At 44.0% G+C, this 19,773-nt stretch overlaps 1 protein-coding gene across 12 annotated transcripts; it reads right to left on the bottom strand.

The window, feature by feature from the left end:
• Positions 1–2,454: 2,454 nt before the first annotated feature.
• Positions 2,455–19,771, bottom strand: ZBTB5 (zinc finger and BTB domain containing 5). Of its 12 annotated transcripts, none has more exons than XM_075137049.1 (4): positions 13,133–19,600; positions 11,302–12,322; positions 10,288–10,663; positions 2,455–6,736 (listed from the first exon to the last, which is right to left on the bottom strand). In XM_075137049.1, exons 3-4 carry the CDS (start codon positions 10,431–10,433, stop codon positions 4,708–4,710), a joined length of 2,175 nt encoding a protein of 724 aa, XP_074993150.1. In that variant the 5' UTR covers positions 10,434–10,663; positions 11,302–12,322; positions 13,133–19,600; the 3' UTR covers positions 2,455–4,707. The 12 variants fall into 12 exon arrangements, with proteins under 12 accessions (XP_074993150.1, XP_074993149.1, XP_074993151.1 ...); XM_075137048.1 differs by having other exon boundaries at positions 11,327–12,322; XM_075137050.1 differs by having other exon boundaries at positions 10,288–10,490; positions 11,327–12,322.
• Between the last annotated feature and the right edge of the window lie 2 nt (positions 19,772–19,773).

The following is a 19,773-nucleotide window of genomic DNA, read 5'->3' as shown; positions in this document are numbered from 1 at the left end:
TGTTTCGGTTATTTGTCTAATGGTGCTGATGCAAACAAGGAGACTCGCACTCGCCCTCCTGTGGGGGTAGCAGCATTTCACACCAGCAGAGCGATTTCTTCATTCACCGCGTGATCGTGGCAGGAGGAAGATCCCAGAGCACAGCAGGGAAGAGGCACGGGAATGCCGTCCGTCTGGACAGGTGGCTGGTGGCTGTGGAGCCGAGCGTCATGCTTCCTCTTTTCAGCTGCTTGCAAGGCGCAGCCCCCATCACATAACACATAAGCAGTAAAGGTCGTAAAACTGCCACAGAAGTGAGTATTTGCTGCAGCAGTTCAGCACTCAAAGTACCTACTGATGTTTAAAGAACCATTGCCAGGGCCAGACCCCTCCCCTTGGACCTCCTGAACAGAGGTATTCTTGATGTGGTTCGGTAGTGTTTTACAAGGTTGAATTATGAGCAAGAGATGCTTGTGGACTGACCTAGTGAAATTACAGTACCCTGCTGGAAGTCACTGACGCAAGTGACCTGCAGTGACCGTCTGCAAAGACAACTGGCAGAGGACAGAGCACAGCCTAGCCTCTGTGCAAGTTTTTCATCAGGAAACTTTGCCACAGCCTTTCCAAGACTATGTTTTCTGGCAGGAACAACACGCCTTCAAAACTGGTTCTGTAGTGTAAGTGAACACAAGGCTTCAGCTAAGCATGTGCTCCTACAAACACATAGTTACACGTATGTAGTATTGATGTACGGCTTGTACCAACTGACATCTTACATTAGTTCAGAGTCACTCCTTTTTATAGGAAGCTCCAGACTTACTTTCATATATTATTAAGAAAAATTAAGAGGGAGCAATAAAACATTTAAATTACAGACTGCTGCTTTTATGCCTTTTCAAAATCTATTTAACTACCCTGATGTCTATTCAAGACATGAATTATGCTATCCTGTCATGCAATTTAATCTCGTCGGCACTAATACATTTTATTAAGCAAGTCACCAAACCAGCCTTTGTTAGTTGCCTTGTGCTGCGGACCTGGAAGGTCACTGATGGGCATTCAGATGTTGTTATCAAAAATAATCGCGCCATTACCCAGCCACTTATCCTTGCTCCCTTGCCAGCACAAGCACCTGCGCAGTCACAAAGTGAACTCATCAGGGAACTGATATAGCTGAAAAAAATGTCAGTAATTTCCATGCACAAGCAGGGATGCTCCCAGAATCCCAAGGCTTTCCAGCCTTCGTCTGATGATGGAAATGCAGGCAAGACGCCCCTTCCTATCAAGGCTGTGGGAGGAGCAAGAATCCCTTCAAGTAGGTCAGCCAGCCACAAGGCATCTCAAATGCTCTGCGTGAAACATCTTTATGTCACCTCCAGAGCAGAGAGCTAGCCGGAAGACAGCCCACCACTCCGAGACACTAAACCACTCTGAGCCTGATCAAATCCATTACGGCGAAATCCAGCCGCACTCTGCTGGTTCAAACTAGCTCACAAAGCATTGATGGGACAACGTCCTTAAAGACTTTATACTGGCTCAAATATGGACCTTGTGGGTCTTCAAAATTGGCAAAGCCTCGGCACGAAGCAGGAGGCCAGCCACGAGCAGCATTACGTGCTTGGCCTCATTTGACAAAAATGCCTACGTGTGTGCCTACTTTTCAATAGGATTATTTTGCACTGCCAAGTGATCTAGTAACACAAAGAACCCAATCAGCTAACACACAAGCATTACTTGTTTAGTCAATCCATTATATGCTGTTGGCAAAGACACCAGGATAACATAAACAAGTAACTCAAATCAGACACAGCAGCACAAAAATGTAGGGTTTATTTTCAGATGTTTCATAATACTAACATACTGACATCTTCACATGAGATCTCACTCTAGCATTTGTAAAGGTAAATTTTGAACGAAAGTCAGGGTGATAAGCTTTTTGACAATGTCACCAGGCTTTGAGATGAGGTACTTTCATTTTACAGTAGGGAATAGCTAAGTGGAGATACCATTCTGAGATATTGCTTCATACTGGAAGACTAGGAAAGCAACAAGCCGGCCACAGACTCCTGGATTTGCAGTGTGCTCCTCCAGATGCACTAGATGCCAATGAATAATGAAATTTAAAGTTGCTACTTCCAAAAATGCTCCAAGTTGAATTTTTTCTTAAAGAATGAAGACAGAAGTCCTTCTGCACAAGGTCTGATATTTCACAATGACATTAAAGTTTTTATAAAAACAGATCAAAAGTACAGTTAAATATGTTTATCTACTCATATTAGTTCTTACTCTAATCTCCTTACTCACACAGATGCTTTATGTGAGCATAAAGCTCGTCGTAAGAATTCAATGATTTCAGATGTGCTATAGGAAGCAGACAGAAAATGTAAAAAACCCCCTATTTTTAAAACAAAACACTAGAAATGCAAGAAAGATGAGACAATCAGAACGTTACTAATAAGGCAACACAAGAAAATATTAAAGTACAAAATACTGCATTTTATTGATGCTTCAGTGAGATTGTTTAGTATAGCTCAATGCTGTTAGTCCCCTGATATCAAAATTATCATCAAACAAAATGTGGCACATCCTAATGCTTTAAAAAAATGCAGCACATTTCCTTAATGCTTATAAAATCAAGAGCCAGAAATATGACCATTAAATAAATCCGATAACAAAATCTTAACATTTTTAAGGAATTAATCCAATCCTTCACTATGTTTCCATGTTCCTGTCTACCTTGGATGCTCAAGGTGCAAACGACACGTTGACAGACATTTGGCATTTTTTTTTTCAATGTGAAGCGGTGTAATTAGAGATGAATACACATTTCTTCATTAGTGGACTACTGTTTCACATAAAGCCAAGTACAGAAAGATTTTCATGTTTCCTTTGGTCGGACAATGACTGTTTGGTTTCTGTGCTTCACCAGTTTTTATAGTTCATCCTGCTACATGACCTACAGGACTGTGGATTAGGATTTTATTTTCAGTTTATCCAAATATAAGTCCAAGATGTTTAAGAAGGCTAACTATTAGGTAGCACAAACTCCATAAAACTGCTGAGTATCATCACAGAGGATACATTTGCTATACAGAATAAAATAAAGAGAGGAAGGTTTGCAAATTTTTTTTTTAGGTTAACGGAAAGCTGTTGCTCTGTGACTTAGATACCAGGAAATGCAAATCCTCTGTCTCTCCTGAGCAGAATGGACATGCTGTAGCCCTGACCCAGCTCCTATATGGTAGAGCAACATTTATCAGCAGACATGCTCCAAAATTTTATTTAGAAACCTAATATGCTGAACGCCAGTAGTTAGTTCATGTGCATCTTTAACAAAGAAAAAAAGAGACCGCAGACAGTATTAGTTATAATGGTATCAAAGAAGAGGAAATTAAAACAAGATTTACACTATTCACTTGAAGAGTAACGATTACTGAATTTCTGCTATACAAAGTGTACAGTGCTATTTTTTTTAAATTAAATTTATGCTAGATTTTTTTAATTTATGTGGAAAAGTACATTTATGACACTACTTTAAGTGGAAGGACTGGATTTGACAACTACATTTTATAGAGAGACATAAATAAGTATGGCAAATGAGGGTCATTCCTCAGATCAAATCCATAGTTGTGAAGGAAAGTAAGTAAGTGTACAGAAGGGGAAATTAAAAACTGGATATAAGAGTGTTAGAAAAAGGACAACATGCTTACACAATAACGGGGATCAGATTGACTATCAGCATCTGGAAACAGCAAGAGACTTATCTTACACAGTAAAAAAAGCCATCACAAATTATCTCTCTCCTTCAAAATAACAAAGCAGACAAAGACAAGCTCTTTTCAGACTTTTGTGTATATAGAATTTTAACGTAAGAGATACAAATTGGTTAAAATACCGCTAAGAATAGCACAAACAAGAAACAGTACTTCACTTATCACTTAATACAAGTTTCTACAGAAAAAATCAGTCAAACATCCAGATCTTGCTGTATTCAAAGTATATACACATCTGGCAGTCCAAAAGTTACTTGTCTTGCATTTAATTTAAGCACCTTCATTACACAGTGTCCTTTACTACAAAACAGCCAAACATACATTCATAACCCTAGAACTATTTTTATAATTAGCATATTTTAAAGTATTATGTCAGACAGGTGCATCCAACCTTGTTTTTCTCTTTTAAAGATATGCAGTCTGCCTTAGTTACAGTAAACAGTTCTTGTTCATACATAATGCAGCAACTTATTTTACAGGTAATTATTTAAATGCTTTCACTTTTACAAAATATTTTAGAAAAAAAAAAGGAAATTTGCACTTCAGTTTCTCATTCTTGAAACGTGCTACTTCATGAGATAACTACACTCTCATCCCTCTGCCCTGCAAAGGAACTGCTTAGCTTTAGGGATTGTATCCCCATCAGCCCAAGGCCTGAACGTACATCATAGTAACACTTCACACATCTACAGTGCGACTTCTGAGGATCTCCAAGTTCTTCGCTTACAGCTGTTTAAGCCTCACAACACCCCTGTGAGGTAGGTACAGTAATATCCCCAATTGACAGAACCAAGACTTTTGTGTGTGTGGCACCATCACACGTAAGTGTTCACTGATCAACAAGAGCAGCCTCTGAGCCTGCAGCCTTGAAGAAAATAGTGTTTATGTTCCTGTGGTGCTTCAGGGAGCTAGATGTTTGCACTGGCATTCTCCTTCAGGCCCGGGGGAGAGAAGGTTAAAGCAAAGTGCTAGGCAGATTGCTGCTCTGCCACCTCAGGCAGGTTGTCTTGGAGTGTTTATACAGGTGGCTGGACTGGCTGAACCTCTTGCCACACTTCAGGCAGGCGTAAGGCTTTTCTCCCGTGTGCACACGGATGTGTTTCTTGCAGTCTGTCAAGGTCAAAAACGTCTTGCAGCAGATCTTGCATGCATACTTGCGTGCGCCTTCTACAACCAAGACATTGTGCTCAGATAAGGCCTTCTTGCATTTTGAAAGGACATCTGCAGATGCCCTCGTCAGCTGTGGCGGACCAGGTTGTGACGGATGCCCGTTTTCGAAAGAAGTAGTCCCATTCATGATCAGCTGGGAACTGGATGAGTTATCTTGGAGCTGGGAGCTCCTGACAGAGGTCACCACAGGCATTTTGGGGGCTATGCGGCGGTAGCCAGGAAAGCTGCTTGCTCCACCTCTTACTGAGCTCATCATTGCCCTTGACAGGGAGTGCAAGCCCAAGCCCGACCGTGGAAAATCCATGCCGAACTGTTCTGCTGCCCGGTACCCAGAAGTCTGTACACAGGGGAGACCCATCACGTCCTGCATTGGTCTAACAAAATGAGAGTCTGCAGGCTCACTAAACGGATTCTCGACATGAGATACAGTGGCGGATGAATGGCCACCAGCAGGCCCCGACTCTGGACTCATCAGATAAGAGGCATCACTGTCCATTCTGCAGTCACTGGTGGTATTTGGAATGTTGTCATCGCTGTTTTGACTAGCACCGAAGCCACCAGCTCTGCTTTTATTTAGAAAATTTGAGATACTGAAAGTAGACTTGTGTTCCAGGTTATTTGACACCTCCATAATATGGATGTCTCCCACCCTATCAGTACTGGACTGTGGGTCAGAAAAGCTACGATCGCTGCTCTCGGGACTCAGTTCTATCTTCTCTGCGCTCACTACTCCTCCTTCCACTTCAACAGACTCGCTGCCCTCCGCTTGGGAAGTGACATCGCTCACCTCGTCTTGAGGCTCTGGGGAACTCAAGGGCTCAGACTTCACTACCACCCTCATGTGTTCTTTTTCATTCAGACTGACCTCTGGATTCTCACATGGGAAGTTGTTCTTCTCAGAAGCAGCCTCCTGGTCAAAGCTTGTTTCCACCTGCGTTGCCTGGGATGCCATGGACATCTGTGAAATGTTTCCTCCACTGTTGTCAGACTGGCTGGGCACTTGAGCATCTTCCTGAGCACTGAAAGACTGATCAAACATGATAGTATTATCCTCCTGGTTATCAGCAACAGCATCGGCCTTAGAGTTATCCACAATCTTGAGTGAATCAGGAGAGAAGAAATCTTCCCGTGAATGAACTACTGACTGCCCACTCTCTGCGGTCACATCGGAAACAGACTCATCCATGGTAGGCCTAATGCGCTGCCTGGCCCGATCTTCAGAAGACTGTTTACGTTTGTGGAGACGACGGATAGGAAAAGTAGTGCGCTGCTCGATGTTACTTCTCATCGAGGAGCTCATAGTATTTGGTTGTTCCTCTGTGCTCTGAGAGGAATTTAACGCAGAGCTCACGATGCTCAGCCCAAGCTGCTGGAGCATGAAAGACCTCTGCATGCGCGCATTTTGCTCTTGAACTCTATCACTCGGTGGAGACATCGGCAGCGTCCTAGTAGTAAGGTAGTGTTTGCATGCTTTAACAACAGAGTTCAAATGTAAGTGAGAAGCAGCCAGTAAGACATCCATAACGTTGCTCTCCCCAAGCATTAGTGTGGAAGTATACATCATGTCTATCAGAGCAGCAAAAGCTTCTGCTGTCACCACTTCGCTGTCCAGCTGAATCATATTCATAGTCTGATCTCCTTCTGCTACAGTAAACAGAGCTCGGAAATGTGTGCTACATGCTGCCAAAACAGAGCGATGGGCTTTGAAATGCCTGTTTCCCACCACAATGACACAGTCACAAAGCTGGCCATGAAGCCTCTGGTAGTTGAGCTGCTGAAAGATTTGCTCAAAGTGTCCTGGAAAATCCATGATCCTATAAAACAAAACAGAAGAAACTATAGTATTAAAAATGGCTGAAGTCCTATTCAGACCACAGCGAAATCGGGTTTAAAAATCAAAGATGGTGGCTGAAAGACAGATGAACACTAATGGATCTTAATTTACCACTGCCACACTGGTACTGTATCAAAGCTGGCAATCTTGCAGAAGAGGATGAAGAAGAAAATACAGGTTCTGCCATGGAGCTGACCTAGTATAACACCACAGCCACCTCAGCATCAGATGTGTCACAGGCAGCTGTGCTGCAAACTGAATAACACAGGTCATTTCATTTCCATTGGCTCCTGTCCAAACTAAAACACACCCTTTAGTAAAACATTTAATCCTGGTTTTTAAAAAAATCTAATTGTGAATAATCTACTGTAACCTTTGATAAAGTGCTCACATTATTAGATAACCTTCCACTGAAAAGTCTGAACTTTAATTCTCATCTCATTTAATCCAGCTTCACCTTCTGCAAATGACTTTCTGCAGAGTTTCTCAGCTGCTGTGCAGAACTGTCATTCAAGTATCTGCTTTTCACACAGAAACATAGAAAAGAGAGTTAATGGAAAAGGGAGACGCTTCTGCATTGGAACAAGTGGTCAGCTCTTATCTCACCTTTAGCTATCAGAAGTGCAATCCAATTTTCTTATTCACTATAGTTTAGCAGCTGAGATGCACTGAAAGTCCTCTGTTTCCCCACAAAATAAGTAACATGGTAGAAAGATAGAAAAGTTTGCTGACTTAAAGATCCGTCTCCATACTTGCTATTCCTTACTAATCTTCTTGGTCTACAAGGAAGTTATGGGAAGCTTTTGACAAAATGATGCACTATTCAACAAGACGACTAGACAAACTCAGAAGTGTTTTTTTCTTAAATTTCCATTAACAGAACATAAGTCAAATCTTAGACTCACGTTAAGACTAAATACATGTCTTTCAGTGATATCTCTACTTTTTCTCATGACAAATCATAACCAATAAGTGTAAGGTTTGGGGAACAGAAAGGTTGCATGTATGGGGCATACACACACACACACTTTTGTGTTAACGTTTATTTTTCAATAGCAATATCACAGTATCATGGGACACAAGAAGACTGTAAAGCAGCTAAAATAAAAGGTCAAAAAGAAAGAATTATACTTTTGAAGAGGAACCAAATGTGAGTCTGCCAATTTAGAAATTCTGTCCTCAAATGCACACGTTGTGAACAAACCATATGCTGTATTTGCATATCTGCACGGTCACAAGCTGTATGAGTAAATTGCATAAAAGCTTCCCATAGTCATGTTTAACCAGTAAGGAAAAGTTTGCTTAGAAATAATGTTTGTATTTCAAACTCTCTGTAGGTGTTTCACTTTACACAATGACTTTGCTCAGAAGGTATGCTCAGGCCAGAGACAGTGGCTGCCAAGTACATTCATTCAGAGGAAAACAGGTACAGCTGTTGATGTAGATTGTTAATTACTTCTCCATTTTGTTCACCTGGATGGACATAGATTAACTATTTACTTGGAAGGATGAGCAGAAAAAGCAAAACCTCAGAAATGCAGAGAGCTACTCCTGAGATCGCAGGCATGGAGCAACAGCAGAATGTGGCCGCAAAGGTTCCCTCAGTCTGCAGAAGCGTACAACCTGCAGCAGCTCGAAGTTCGGTGCTCTCCTTTGCTGCAAGGCAAAAGGCAGTAAGGGAGGCAGAGCAGACTGGGGACTACCACTTTGGAGACACATACTGCTGTAAGACCATGCTGGTAAAGGTCAAAAAGCCAAGCAATACACAGAAGGTCACTGATGGATTTACACACTTATGGATATGTAAGCAGGCAGCTGTAGAATTAGAAAGATCCATGGGCTTCCAGCAGCAACTCAGCTCAAACTAGAAAAGTACATCTGCAATGTTCCCCAGCCTTGGATTATCACCATTAACACGTCAAGGGAAAGTGGAAGGATTCTTGATCCTCTTTTACAAAGGATCTATTTTTGAACTAGTTCAGGAGTTATTCTGCAAGCAGCATAAGATTAGTTGTCTCATTAGGAGATGAAGTTAACACATGCTATATGTGCCCTTGCTCCCTGCACAATCACCCCGCTTGCTTTCACGCTGCACCTCATCACACTGAATCCCCCCAGGCCCCAGAGGAAGCTCAGGCTGGGCCTGGGGCTGAGCAAGGTTTCCCAGTCACACTATCCACTGGCAGAGCAGAACAAGCACAAGCTGAACACGTGCTGGGTTCTCCATCCAGCGAGGGTACAAAGCTGGGTCCCCCTTTTCTACTAGGTCCACAGCTATAAACTTTGTTGGACTTAAAAATACTAAGTCTCCTCCGTCAAAACTTGCCAGTGTCTCCAACAGCTATGGAAGGGATGGGCTCTGTAACAACCGTGCTCGGTAACACTTCTTGTGACTAAGTAACAAAGTTTTGCACTGTCAGGGACAGGAGGCTACAGACAGCTATTGGGTAGGAAGGCCTTAGATGCAGATATTCTCTTTTTTTAGCCTGTTTTGAGGCTATTACGGTCACTACTGTGTGATGAACAGCTACCATTTTCTAATTCCCAGGCTTATGACATCCCTTAGGGGCAACACGGACAAACAAAGGGACCTGTTCAAGTTTGCAGCTTTTGCTGCACTTGGACTAACATCGGGCTACATAAAATTAAGGGAATCAGTAGTATAGCAGGCAAAGAGATCTTAATTCATGCCAGAAGAGGTGGCAACCTAACATAAAAGCACAGACTAAAACCATTAGGTCACAAAAAAATCTCACAAAACAGCCCCTGCCTGCTCAGCTGTCAGGCTGGAGCTAATGTAAGACCAGCTGCTGTTCCCCAGCCAAGATGCAGCTGGCATTCATCCACCTCCTCGGTCTCTAAGGCACGTGACATACACTTTGCAGGTCTTTGCTGGAGAAAGATTTCACCATCTAGTCCACTGGACAAACAACCTTGCCCCTCTCCAAAGGAGACAGACTTGCAAAGAACCAGTTTTACCTAAACACCAAAAAGCTGAAATGTCTGCTGGCAAAAATCTGTTGCCTCCAACTGTAATTGGTTCCTGTGTATTTTAAAAAGAAGAAATAAATAAATTACATTTTACGCCTTCAAGCAATGATGATGGTCCAGGCTTACCATGGCATCAAAAATCCCCTAATTTGGCAGCACTAAGCTATGATGCCTCAATGCCTGAAATAAGCACCGTAATGAGATTTAATTAAGTACTGTCACAGTCTCCCTTATCTCTATAAATGAAGTTATGTAATAAACCAGAAGAATTTGAGTTTGCCAACTTTTTTTAAATAAGAAACAGGAATACAGATAGTAGGTGATTTTATTTATCTTTTACTACCAATGCGTATTTGACAGTAAAAATAAGACGACATTTTCAAACAAAAAAATGTTAAACAAGACAAACTTTGCAATTGCACAGTTTTTATTTCTACGTGTTTTCGGAGAGAAGTCTAACGTGAGGGAAAGTGAGGAAATGCTTCCTGGTGGTTGCAGGAGGCGGGAGGAACAAAAGAGCAGACCCTGAAACTCACTGACCTGGGGCAGCAGGACAAAAGAGAGACGGGGAGCTTATGACAAGAGCCACAGGTCCCGGCAGGAAGTGTCTGGAATGTGGCAGAAGCCAGGGCTGCTTTGTGAGCAGTGCTGCTACGTTGCTGTCTGCATTTACTGTTCCTGCACATCTGGTTAAACTAATGCCCTCCTTTGTTCCAGCAAGCTCCGTGCAGGGATGATCTCCTCTGTAAAGGAAAGCTGCCCTCCAGACATGCGTCTCTGGAAAGTTGAGAGGGGACCACCAAACAATTCTTCATTTATCTTCTTTTGCTCGCTTCTGACATGGGCGAGGTGTTACGCCAGAGCTAACACTCTACCCTTGGCTTGATGGGACTAAAATATAGGATCTAGGGGAAATCTGGAGAGAGGAGGAAGAGGAGATGGGGAGGCTGGGAGGGCAAGAGATGCCAAAGCAACAAAGCAACAAAGAAACTCTCTCCTTCAGTCCATTTAGAGAACCTAGCATCACTATAGCATCAGTGTGCTCTTGGTGGGCCTGGATCTTGGTTGCTTTTCTTTTCACTTCACTCCCCAGTCAAGAGCGACAGCTCCAAGGAACCGTTTCACAATTGAACGGCTATATGCAGGGCTGATCTGCACAGTGTACAATGCTACAGCCCACCGGCAGACACCCTGGAAAACACCAGGCACCCACCATACCAAGAGAGCCAAGGGATCTTCTTTCCCTAAAGACCAGAAGTGCAGGACACCGGGGTATGAATTACAGTGACTTCCCAAAATGCAGCAGTGCTGAACCATGACCACCACCACCTACAAAGGCAGCTAAGATGGGGAGCACTTTGCTGTGCCCCATCTGCAACCAGGAACAAAATTGTTCCACTTGTACATTCACTGCAGAAAGCACAGGGCCTAGCAGAGTCTGCTCCAGCTTCAAGGGTCATCAGAAGCAAGCTGTTCACAAGCACCCAAGCAGTTCCCAGTCTCTGCACTGCTTTAGGTCACTTTAGGAAACGCACTGTAGAAGATATAAAATACCTGAGAGCTCATGCATTGCTCTTACCAAGCCAATCCCAGGAGGTGGTGTGCTTCAGAAGACTATGTAGTAATACATTCGAACCAATGTCCAGAGAAGACTGGAGGTGGAAAATGCCAAACCACATGAGGACAGGATTTCACATCAGTAAAAGGATTGAGCTGGACTCCAGAAAGGAAGATGGGTTTCAGGGATGGTCCAAAGTATTTCCGCCCAGGCAGCAATATGTATTTGAACCAGGGAAAACAGGCAAGAGTCGTTGTTTTGACCAATGATTTGGGACTTCAGAATTCAGAGCGAGTCCTTGCTTACAGTCACCGAAAGTGATTGCATCCTTTGTGCACCTAAAACAAGACAAACCCCAGTTTTGATTCAAATAACATTAATTTGGCTTAGTATTTAACTTTTACTACACCATAAAGGCCAAAGTCCTCGAACCAGAATCAACAAACACAGACCCCACAGTGAAGGTCAGATCTTGTACAAAATCAATTGAAAATTATAAAACTAGATTTGAGTCATATATATATTGCATACTATGCACAGACCATATTTGGTGAGATATCAGCTACTTCAGCTTAGTAAATACATGCAATGCATCTAAGTCAACATCGAAACATGTATGAGTGACTTATTTCTGGATATGCACATTTGGTCTGTCTTCCACTCCTGCTTCAGTGATACCTCGCCTTCCAGCAACAGCTGGCCATAAAGACGCCCCTGAACCACCTGTGGGCTGCACATCCCCGTCATTTCCCTATCAAACGACCCAAACATCTCCAGCACGTGATAGGTGGCATCCCATCACACGGTGTGAGAATGCCTATTCAGATGAAGGACAGAGATGCTCCCAACGGAGTAGTGAGTGGTTTCAGTAGCCAGTCTCTGCAGCCTTTGTGAGGCTCGCAGCCAGCTCCAGTTCACATCCCGGGGACCCAGGGAATGTTAAATGAAATCTTCCACTGAATCAGATCCAGTCAGTGGGACTCAGGGGAGACATCAGCAGACATCGAGTCCAGTGGCCTTTTGGAGAGCAGTGGGAAAGGGAACAGCTTACTTTTATAATCAAACAAATGACCACAAGTGAAAAGAAACTACACCAAATTGTTTAGCTACAAGTAGTTTTACTATAAATACAAATAGTCAGAGCCAGGAAAATTTTAAGGGCAAGCAATGAAAAAACATCTATGAAATCCTGACCGGAAAACAACCATTCTGCCTGTCCCTGGACTAAGGCCTATAAAATGAAACCAGCAGGGTCAGAACCAAAGAAACACTCCTTCACGTAGCACAGTAGAGCTACTAAACTCCTTGCCATGGGCAAGTACACGTGAATTCAACAGTCATTACATAGATTCAACGAAGAAAAATCAATTGAGAGCTATTAAATATTCAGATGCCACCTCTACCTGGGGAAGGCACTAAACCACAAGTCACTGGACGGACAGTTTTATATACACTTACCTCTCTGGCTTTCAATTTTACAGCTTGCTTTGGTATTTTTGGAAGAGTTTTAGGAGAGAACGATGAATTTTTTTAATGCAAGACTGATTTAGTAAAAACTAATTAGGAAGCATTTTGTCCTAACATTTTGATTATATGCTTAAAAAGATAATTAACCTTTGAATAAAAAGTGTGCTCAGTAAATATTTAAATACTTAACTTGCCTCTTCACTGCTAGAGGAAAACATACCACAACAGATCCAACAGCTCAAGAGAGATGAGGCTGCTGCTGCTAAACGTCCCCAGAAGGAGAGTGGGAGAAGACGCATTCCCAGCAGGCACAAACGCACAGAGCACCCGTATATGCTACGAAAGACACTCAGCACTCACACAAACACAGCAGCAGATGCCTTGTCCTGGTCCCCTCTCTGGCAGGGCAGTATGGAAGTCCACCTGCGACAACATACATACAGGCGTACAAGGTGGACCCCTCCAGCAGCTGGCCCTCCCAGAAGCTGTCCCCTGGGTCCCAGACTCCCCATCCCCAGTCTGCAGGCATACAAGCCCCCGAGGCCACAGCCTAGCTCCAGCTGCCAGTACAGACTGTCACAGGTACACAGAGCCAACCGGGACTCCCAGCTGACCCTCCCATGTTCTCGCCCCTATAGACACAGGCGCTCTCACACCCAGAGCTGCCCTCAGGGACACACGGACCCCCTTGCTCCCACGCCACTTCACCAGCTCATCCAGGTTGATCTTCGCTGGCTGCTATTGCCTCTCCAAGCTCCCTTGGGGCTGTGCAGAGGAGCTTGATCACATAACTGAACATTCATGGTGGCACGCAGTAAAATATTCTTCATATATGTGGATGAAGATAAGGCTTCCATGTTAAGAAAGCATCAGGATTAAAAATATCTAACTGGGAAGATGATGTGCAAGTGTTTTGAAATTCTAGGAAAAAGACCTACAATTTACAATTACACAGCCTTGTGTTTATTAATTTCCCATTAGTTATTAACCTCAGAGTCTGTCAACTCCAACCAAATTTAACAAAGAGGCAATTAGATACTGAATTCCCACATTTTTTGTTGAAGTTGGTGTCTGGTTACAGCAGAAGCCAAATTTATAAGGACTACTTCTCAAAGAGTCATAATTCATTCCTTTATTCTCCTAATCAACACAAAACACCAAAACCCAAAAACAGCCACTGACCAGTTTGCACACACAGCTATGAATGAGCCACTCATGCTGCCACCTGCCCAGCCAGGCAGGTAGGAAACACAAGGGACAGCTGGTAACCCAATCACATAGCAGGAGAAGGGACACTATAGATTTTTCCATAGGAATTCATGCTTTATTAGCACATATTTCTATTACTTTTAATGGTAAAAATTTCTTCATATGGTTTCTTTCTATTTCTTGAACGATTAGCATTGATAATACTATGTAGACTCTCAGCCCCTATTTCCATCAAATCTCTCTGCTTTAATACTTAAGCTGCAGCAAGATGGGACAAGGCAAGTACTTAAGTACACCTGCACTGAAACTACTGCAGAATCAAAAACTTTCCTCTTGCTTCTTTAAAAAAAATTAAAAGTTAACTCACTATAAAATAGTGTGAAAAATAACAACTCTGAATAATGATCTATTTAAAATTTTATTACTATGTCCAATACTAAAGAACGGTTTAGATTACACTGCAACCCTGAGTCACTGTCAAGAAGTCAAACATACGTAGTCAAACAAACAAAAAAAAATCAAATGCAACATCAAGTTCCCCTTAAAGAAGCTTTTAAAAAGTTTGCAAAATAATTGATTTATATTACTACAACCAACAAAAGTTGCCTCAACTATACTACTCAGTAGAACGATATAAGAAGAAATCTCACGCACAAATACACTACTGAAAACTTTAGACTAAATACTTGTTTTTTCCTTACCAGATAAATGAAGGACAATTTATTACTTGCACCTCAAACCCCATTCCCAGCAATCTGTATTTAAATGCATTTGATAGTCTAGGTACCAAGCCTGCAGGAATCCCTGGCATATAGCCAAAACTTGAGAGTGTGTCAATATAATATTAATAACTGTTTGCCTTTTAGCTTAAATTACATTTTACAAAGCGTTACAATACACTTATACTGTGCTTAACCATTGTGCTTGAAATAATACATCTCATAAAAAGCTCCCCTGAAGCTTGAAATACAAACATAAACCTAGATACGAGTCAGCGATACAAGTGTTACTTTAGGAAACACTTTCTACTATTAGTTATGTTGTTTTTTTAGCAAGCCAGCAAGACAGTGGGAGGGTAGAGGCAGGAAGAAATGGAAGTCTTCACTTTCTTTGACATCTTCAGCAAGTTTTGTCACTTTGAAACACGGAGGTATGCATTCTCTGCTCTGAGAGTGTTTTCAAACTGAACGTATGGTGTAATTTTAGTTAACAGTAGTTAAAATTATTTCTGGATTTGCCCCATACAACTAAAGTAGACTCCAGTGTTACATTGCTTTCGTGTATGCGACAATATGGTGAGTGCCAGCCATGAAAGACATTTTTGGTGTGTGTCTGACAAGTACCTGCAACTAGTGACTTTGATGACTGACAGTTGAGCTTATAGCATCTCATTTGAGGTGCTTCCTTAGCCAGGTTTTATACATAGTTCAACTCACACAGTTTATCTCCCTATTGTCAGGGAGGATGAGTTACAACTTGTCTAAGAATCAGAAAGGATAAACTGCACTGCAAAAGCTGCCGCTGGTTCCATCAGCCCTCCAGAGCAGAGTAAGAGATTCGCATATGGCTTAGTATTTTTTCATCATCTGGTAGGTAAGGTAAGGTATTGCAAATAGATAGTCCAACCTATGCCAACACCAACTCATTAATAAACAGCAACAGCACAGCCTGCCAGCTGCAAAAAGCATCTTTGAAAGGACCAACAAAAAGCTTCCTTAAAAAGGCTAGATTTTTCTTAGACACTCTTGGGTTATCTGCAGAAACAGACACTACCTGTGCCATGGCCATCCTCCTGCTTCCTCACATTTCCACTCACCTCCTCCCAGCCCTGTAATGCATCTCTTGGTCTCCAGCACAGTGTGATAGTTCAGAGGAAGACACACAGGAGGAGACTGAAATGCATTTTGATGTGCCATGTCAGCTTGTCACCAGAGGGTTTGTTTTTTTGTTGTAATTCCACTATTTAACACACTTGTACTGCTGTATATTCTGAACAGACTGAACACTGTTTCCTTATAATTCCTAGCTAAGCCCTTCATCATTTGGGCTTGAAAGTCAGTATCATAGCTTTCACGCGCATCAGTCTCTCTCAAAAGAGCTGACATATGCTTTTCTGGTCAACTTACAAATGCAGTGTTTTCTAGGTATCGATAAGAAACAGGAAAAGAAGATCATGGATTCTATTCTTGACTTTATGAAGCTAAAAACTGTATCTAGATATGAGAAAATATCTGTTCCCAAGAGCACAACAGGTTTTTAGGCATTGCACAGTGAAACACCTGAAGAAAGCTGTTTGGGCAGTACCACAATTTGATTTATTTACAAAGGGAAAAGCAGAGAATCCCGCTACACAGAACTGGCAATACAGCCATTTAAGGGCATGAGAAGACAAACTGCCATCAATGAGGATTGATCTGAACTCACAGTTACGTTATGAGTTCAGAAAACCCCTCCTGAGAGTCATGGTACCGTGGCAGTCTCTGTCATTGCCATCGTCCTCTCACAAGAATGCCCAGCACTGCAAAGGAAACTCAGTTGCCAGCTTCTCCTGCATACTATCACCCCCAGTTCATGAATCAAACCACAAACAGCATGCAGAAGCAAAGGTCTGCTGGCAAGGATCCCAAAGCAAAGGGCAGCCACAAACAGCTTGGCACCAGCATGATGTCTTCTTGCTCAATATGGCAATCATTTCTAAATCTAGCTCTTCAAACTTCACTATTTCCCAGAGATTCAAGAATTTTAAACAGCCCTGTCCAACCATCTTCCTTGGTGATTCCTTTGCCTAAGCTTTTAATCCCAATGAAACCAGGGTTAACTGCATAATGAATAAATCTACTTGTGTCAGGAAGTGGTTTAGATTGAAGTAACAAATATTAGTTTGCCACCACCACAACGGATTCATTAGTATTATACGTCTTCAGCCTAAGCAAATAACTGTATCCACATAACTGATTCAAGAGATGACTACTGTACTTCAAATGAGAACTGCTGAACTATCCGCTTCTGATCTTCCCAAACTCGTTTCAAAAACTCATCTTCTAACACTACCATTTTACCCTCAGAAGGGAAAAAATCTACATGGATGCACTGCACAGTTCTGTCTATTTTGGCATTGTGGTCGGTTGATCAGACACCCACCCAGCCGCTCTTTCACTCCCCCCTCCTCAGCAAGATAGGGGAGAAAGTAAGATGAAAAGCTTGTGGGCTGAGAAGGACAGGGAGATCATTCACCAATTACCATCCGAAACACTCAACTTAGAGAAGATTAATTTAATTTATTGCCAATAAATAACAGAGTAGGATAGAAAGAAAGAAAGAAAGAAAGAAAAACATAACTAAAAACACCTTCCCTGGCTCAATTTCACTCCCAACTCGTCTACCTCCTCCCCCCGAGCAGCACAGGGGGATAGGCAACAGGGGTCACGATCAGTTCATAACACTTCATCTCTGCTGCTCCTTCCTTCTCACGTTCTTCCCTTGCCCCAGTGTGCAGTCCCTCCCATGGGAGACAATCCTCCACAAATCTCTCCAACGTGAGTCCTTCCCACAGGCTGCAGTTCTTCAAGAACTGCCCCAGCATGGGTCCTTTTCACAGGGTGCAGTCCTTCAGGAACAGACTGCTGCAGCATGGGTTCCTCTCTCCACAGGTCCTGCCAGGAGCCCACTCCAGTGTGGGCTGCAGCTTCCTCCAGGGCACATCCACCTGCTCCACCATGGATCTCCATGGGCCTCAGGCAGACAATCTGCGTCACCATTGTCTTCACCACAGGCTACAGGGAAATCTCTGCTCCAGCCCTGGAGCACGTCCTCCCCCTCCTTCTGCACTGACCTTGGTGTCTGCAGGGCTGTTTCTCTCATATCTTCTCACTCCTCTCTCCCAGCTGCTGTTGCGCAGCAGTTTTTATCCCTTCTTAAATATGTTATCACAGAGGCACTACCAACGTCGCTGATGGGCTCAGCCTTGGCCAGCGACGGGTCTGTCTTGGAGCTGGCTGGAATGGGCTCTGGTCAATATGGGGCAGCTTCTGGTGTCTTCTCACAGAAGCCACCTCTGCAGCCCCCTCGCTACCAAAACCTTGCCATGAAACCCAATACAAGCATGTACTAACAAAGAATTAAAAAGAAAACATTGTCTTAATCATGGTTTAAAAGTCACACTAGAGGGTAATAATTTATATGATTTGAATTTATTATGCTGAATTAACTAAATTACTTCTGAATAATTTTTGAAAGATGAAGGAAGAAATTAAGCAGCTTTTGTCAGTTCAAAAATAGTAACTTCCTTCTCTGTTTTTACACAGACACCACTCCAGGTCTACCTTTCCTTTACAATATATGGGTTTACAGCAGAGTGCAACACGGTTACCAGCTTGACCACTACAGAGTCTTCCTTCATTAGCACGACTATGAGAAAAACTGGCAGTGAGGTAGGTCAATGCCACAGAGACAACACATACATTCCAGGAAGCAACTGGTGTGCACGCAAGTTCTGTACACCAACAGTACGTGTAACACCTCTCCACCTGTATGCTGTCCTCCACAAGGTGAACTATGATTCAATAATTACACCAAGTACAAGACAGCAAAACCTAATTTATAACATGTCATCTGAAGACATGTTTCTTTGAAAACTCCGGAACATTACATTAACTGATAGAGCATAAAGACTGTTGTTCCTGTGCTCGCTCCTGAAGGCACTGTACTGAAGAACTGAGTCATACCTTTTTTCCTTTTTTTTTTTTTACATCACCTGGAATATCCAAGTTTTATGTCCCTCTCAAGACTCAAGATAGCATCTACATCTCATCCTTCCATCATTAGTAATTAAAAATACATCCACATATTTAATTTTGTATCTTACACAAACATCACCGTACACACAACAAAAAGGCCCTCTAGAGATTCCTTGTCAAAGGCAGCGTATCGCACTGAGCAACACATTTTTCTGTGTCTTGACCAGGTCAGAGTCAGACGTGCTTCAAGGAGTCCCAACGCAGAGGCCAAACGCCAGCTTCGTTCCATCGGTTCCTGGCAGGAGCGCCCGACCGCGCCTGAACAGGCCCGGGAAAACCCCGAGTCCCCAGTGGGCGGAAACCCCCGGAAGCTGGAGGTCCGGGAAAAGCGAGGCCTCCACCGGCCCACGGCGACCGCGTGCTCTCCCACGGGTTTTTCTCAAGCACAGCAGAAACGCGTTCCCCGCCGCCCGGCGGAGCATCCATCGCTGCTGCCGTCCGCAGTCCTCCGTTCCGCACCGCCCGCCACGCGGCCGCGGGGCCCTGCCGCGCCAAGCCTCGCAGCACCAAAGCACCAACGGCGGCGTGCCGATCTCCCACGCTCCCCGCCGGGCGGGCTCTCTCTCGCGCACGCACCGGGGCCGCGGGCAGCCCGCCCACAGCTCGTGACCCTTCCGGGCACCTCCGCCCCCCGCGGGGCTTCCAGCTGGCCCGGTGGGGTCGTCCGGGGCGGGACGTTGCGGCGGGGGCCGGAAAGAGGCAGCTGTTCGGAGCAGGCGCAACCTCCGCCCCGCCCGCCCGGTCCCGGCCCCGGCCCCGGCCCAGCCGCCCACGTCAGCCACCGACCCCTCCCCGCGCGCCCTCGCCCGCGCGCTCCCGGCTGCCCCCCCCAACCCTGGCCTGGCGCCGGCGCCGCCCGCTGGGCCCGCCGCCGCCCTCACTCACCTGTGGTCCCCGCCCCCCCCCCCCCGCTGCCTCTGCTCTCCAGGCGGGAAGGGCCGCGGCGGGGCGTCCCGGGCGGCGGGAAGGGCCGGGCGCGGCCGTCGTCCTCGGCCC

Source organism: Calonectris borealis, chromosome Z, assembly GCF_964195595.1.
Source record: "Calonectris borealis chromosome Z, bCalBor7.hap1.2, whole genome shotgun sequence".
NCBI lineage: Eukaryota > Metazoa > Chordata > Aves > Procellariiformes > Procellariidae > Calonectris > Calonectris borealis.
This window is presented reverse-complemented; position numbering and strand designations above follow the sequence as displayed.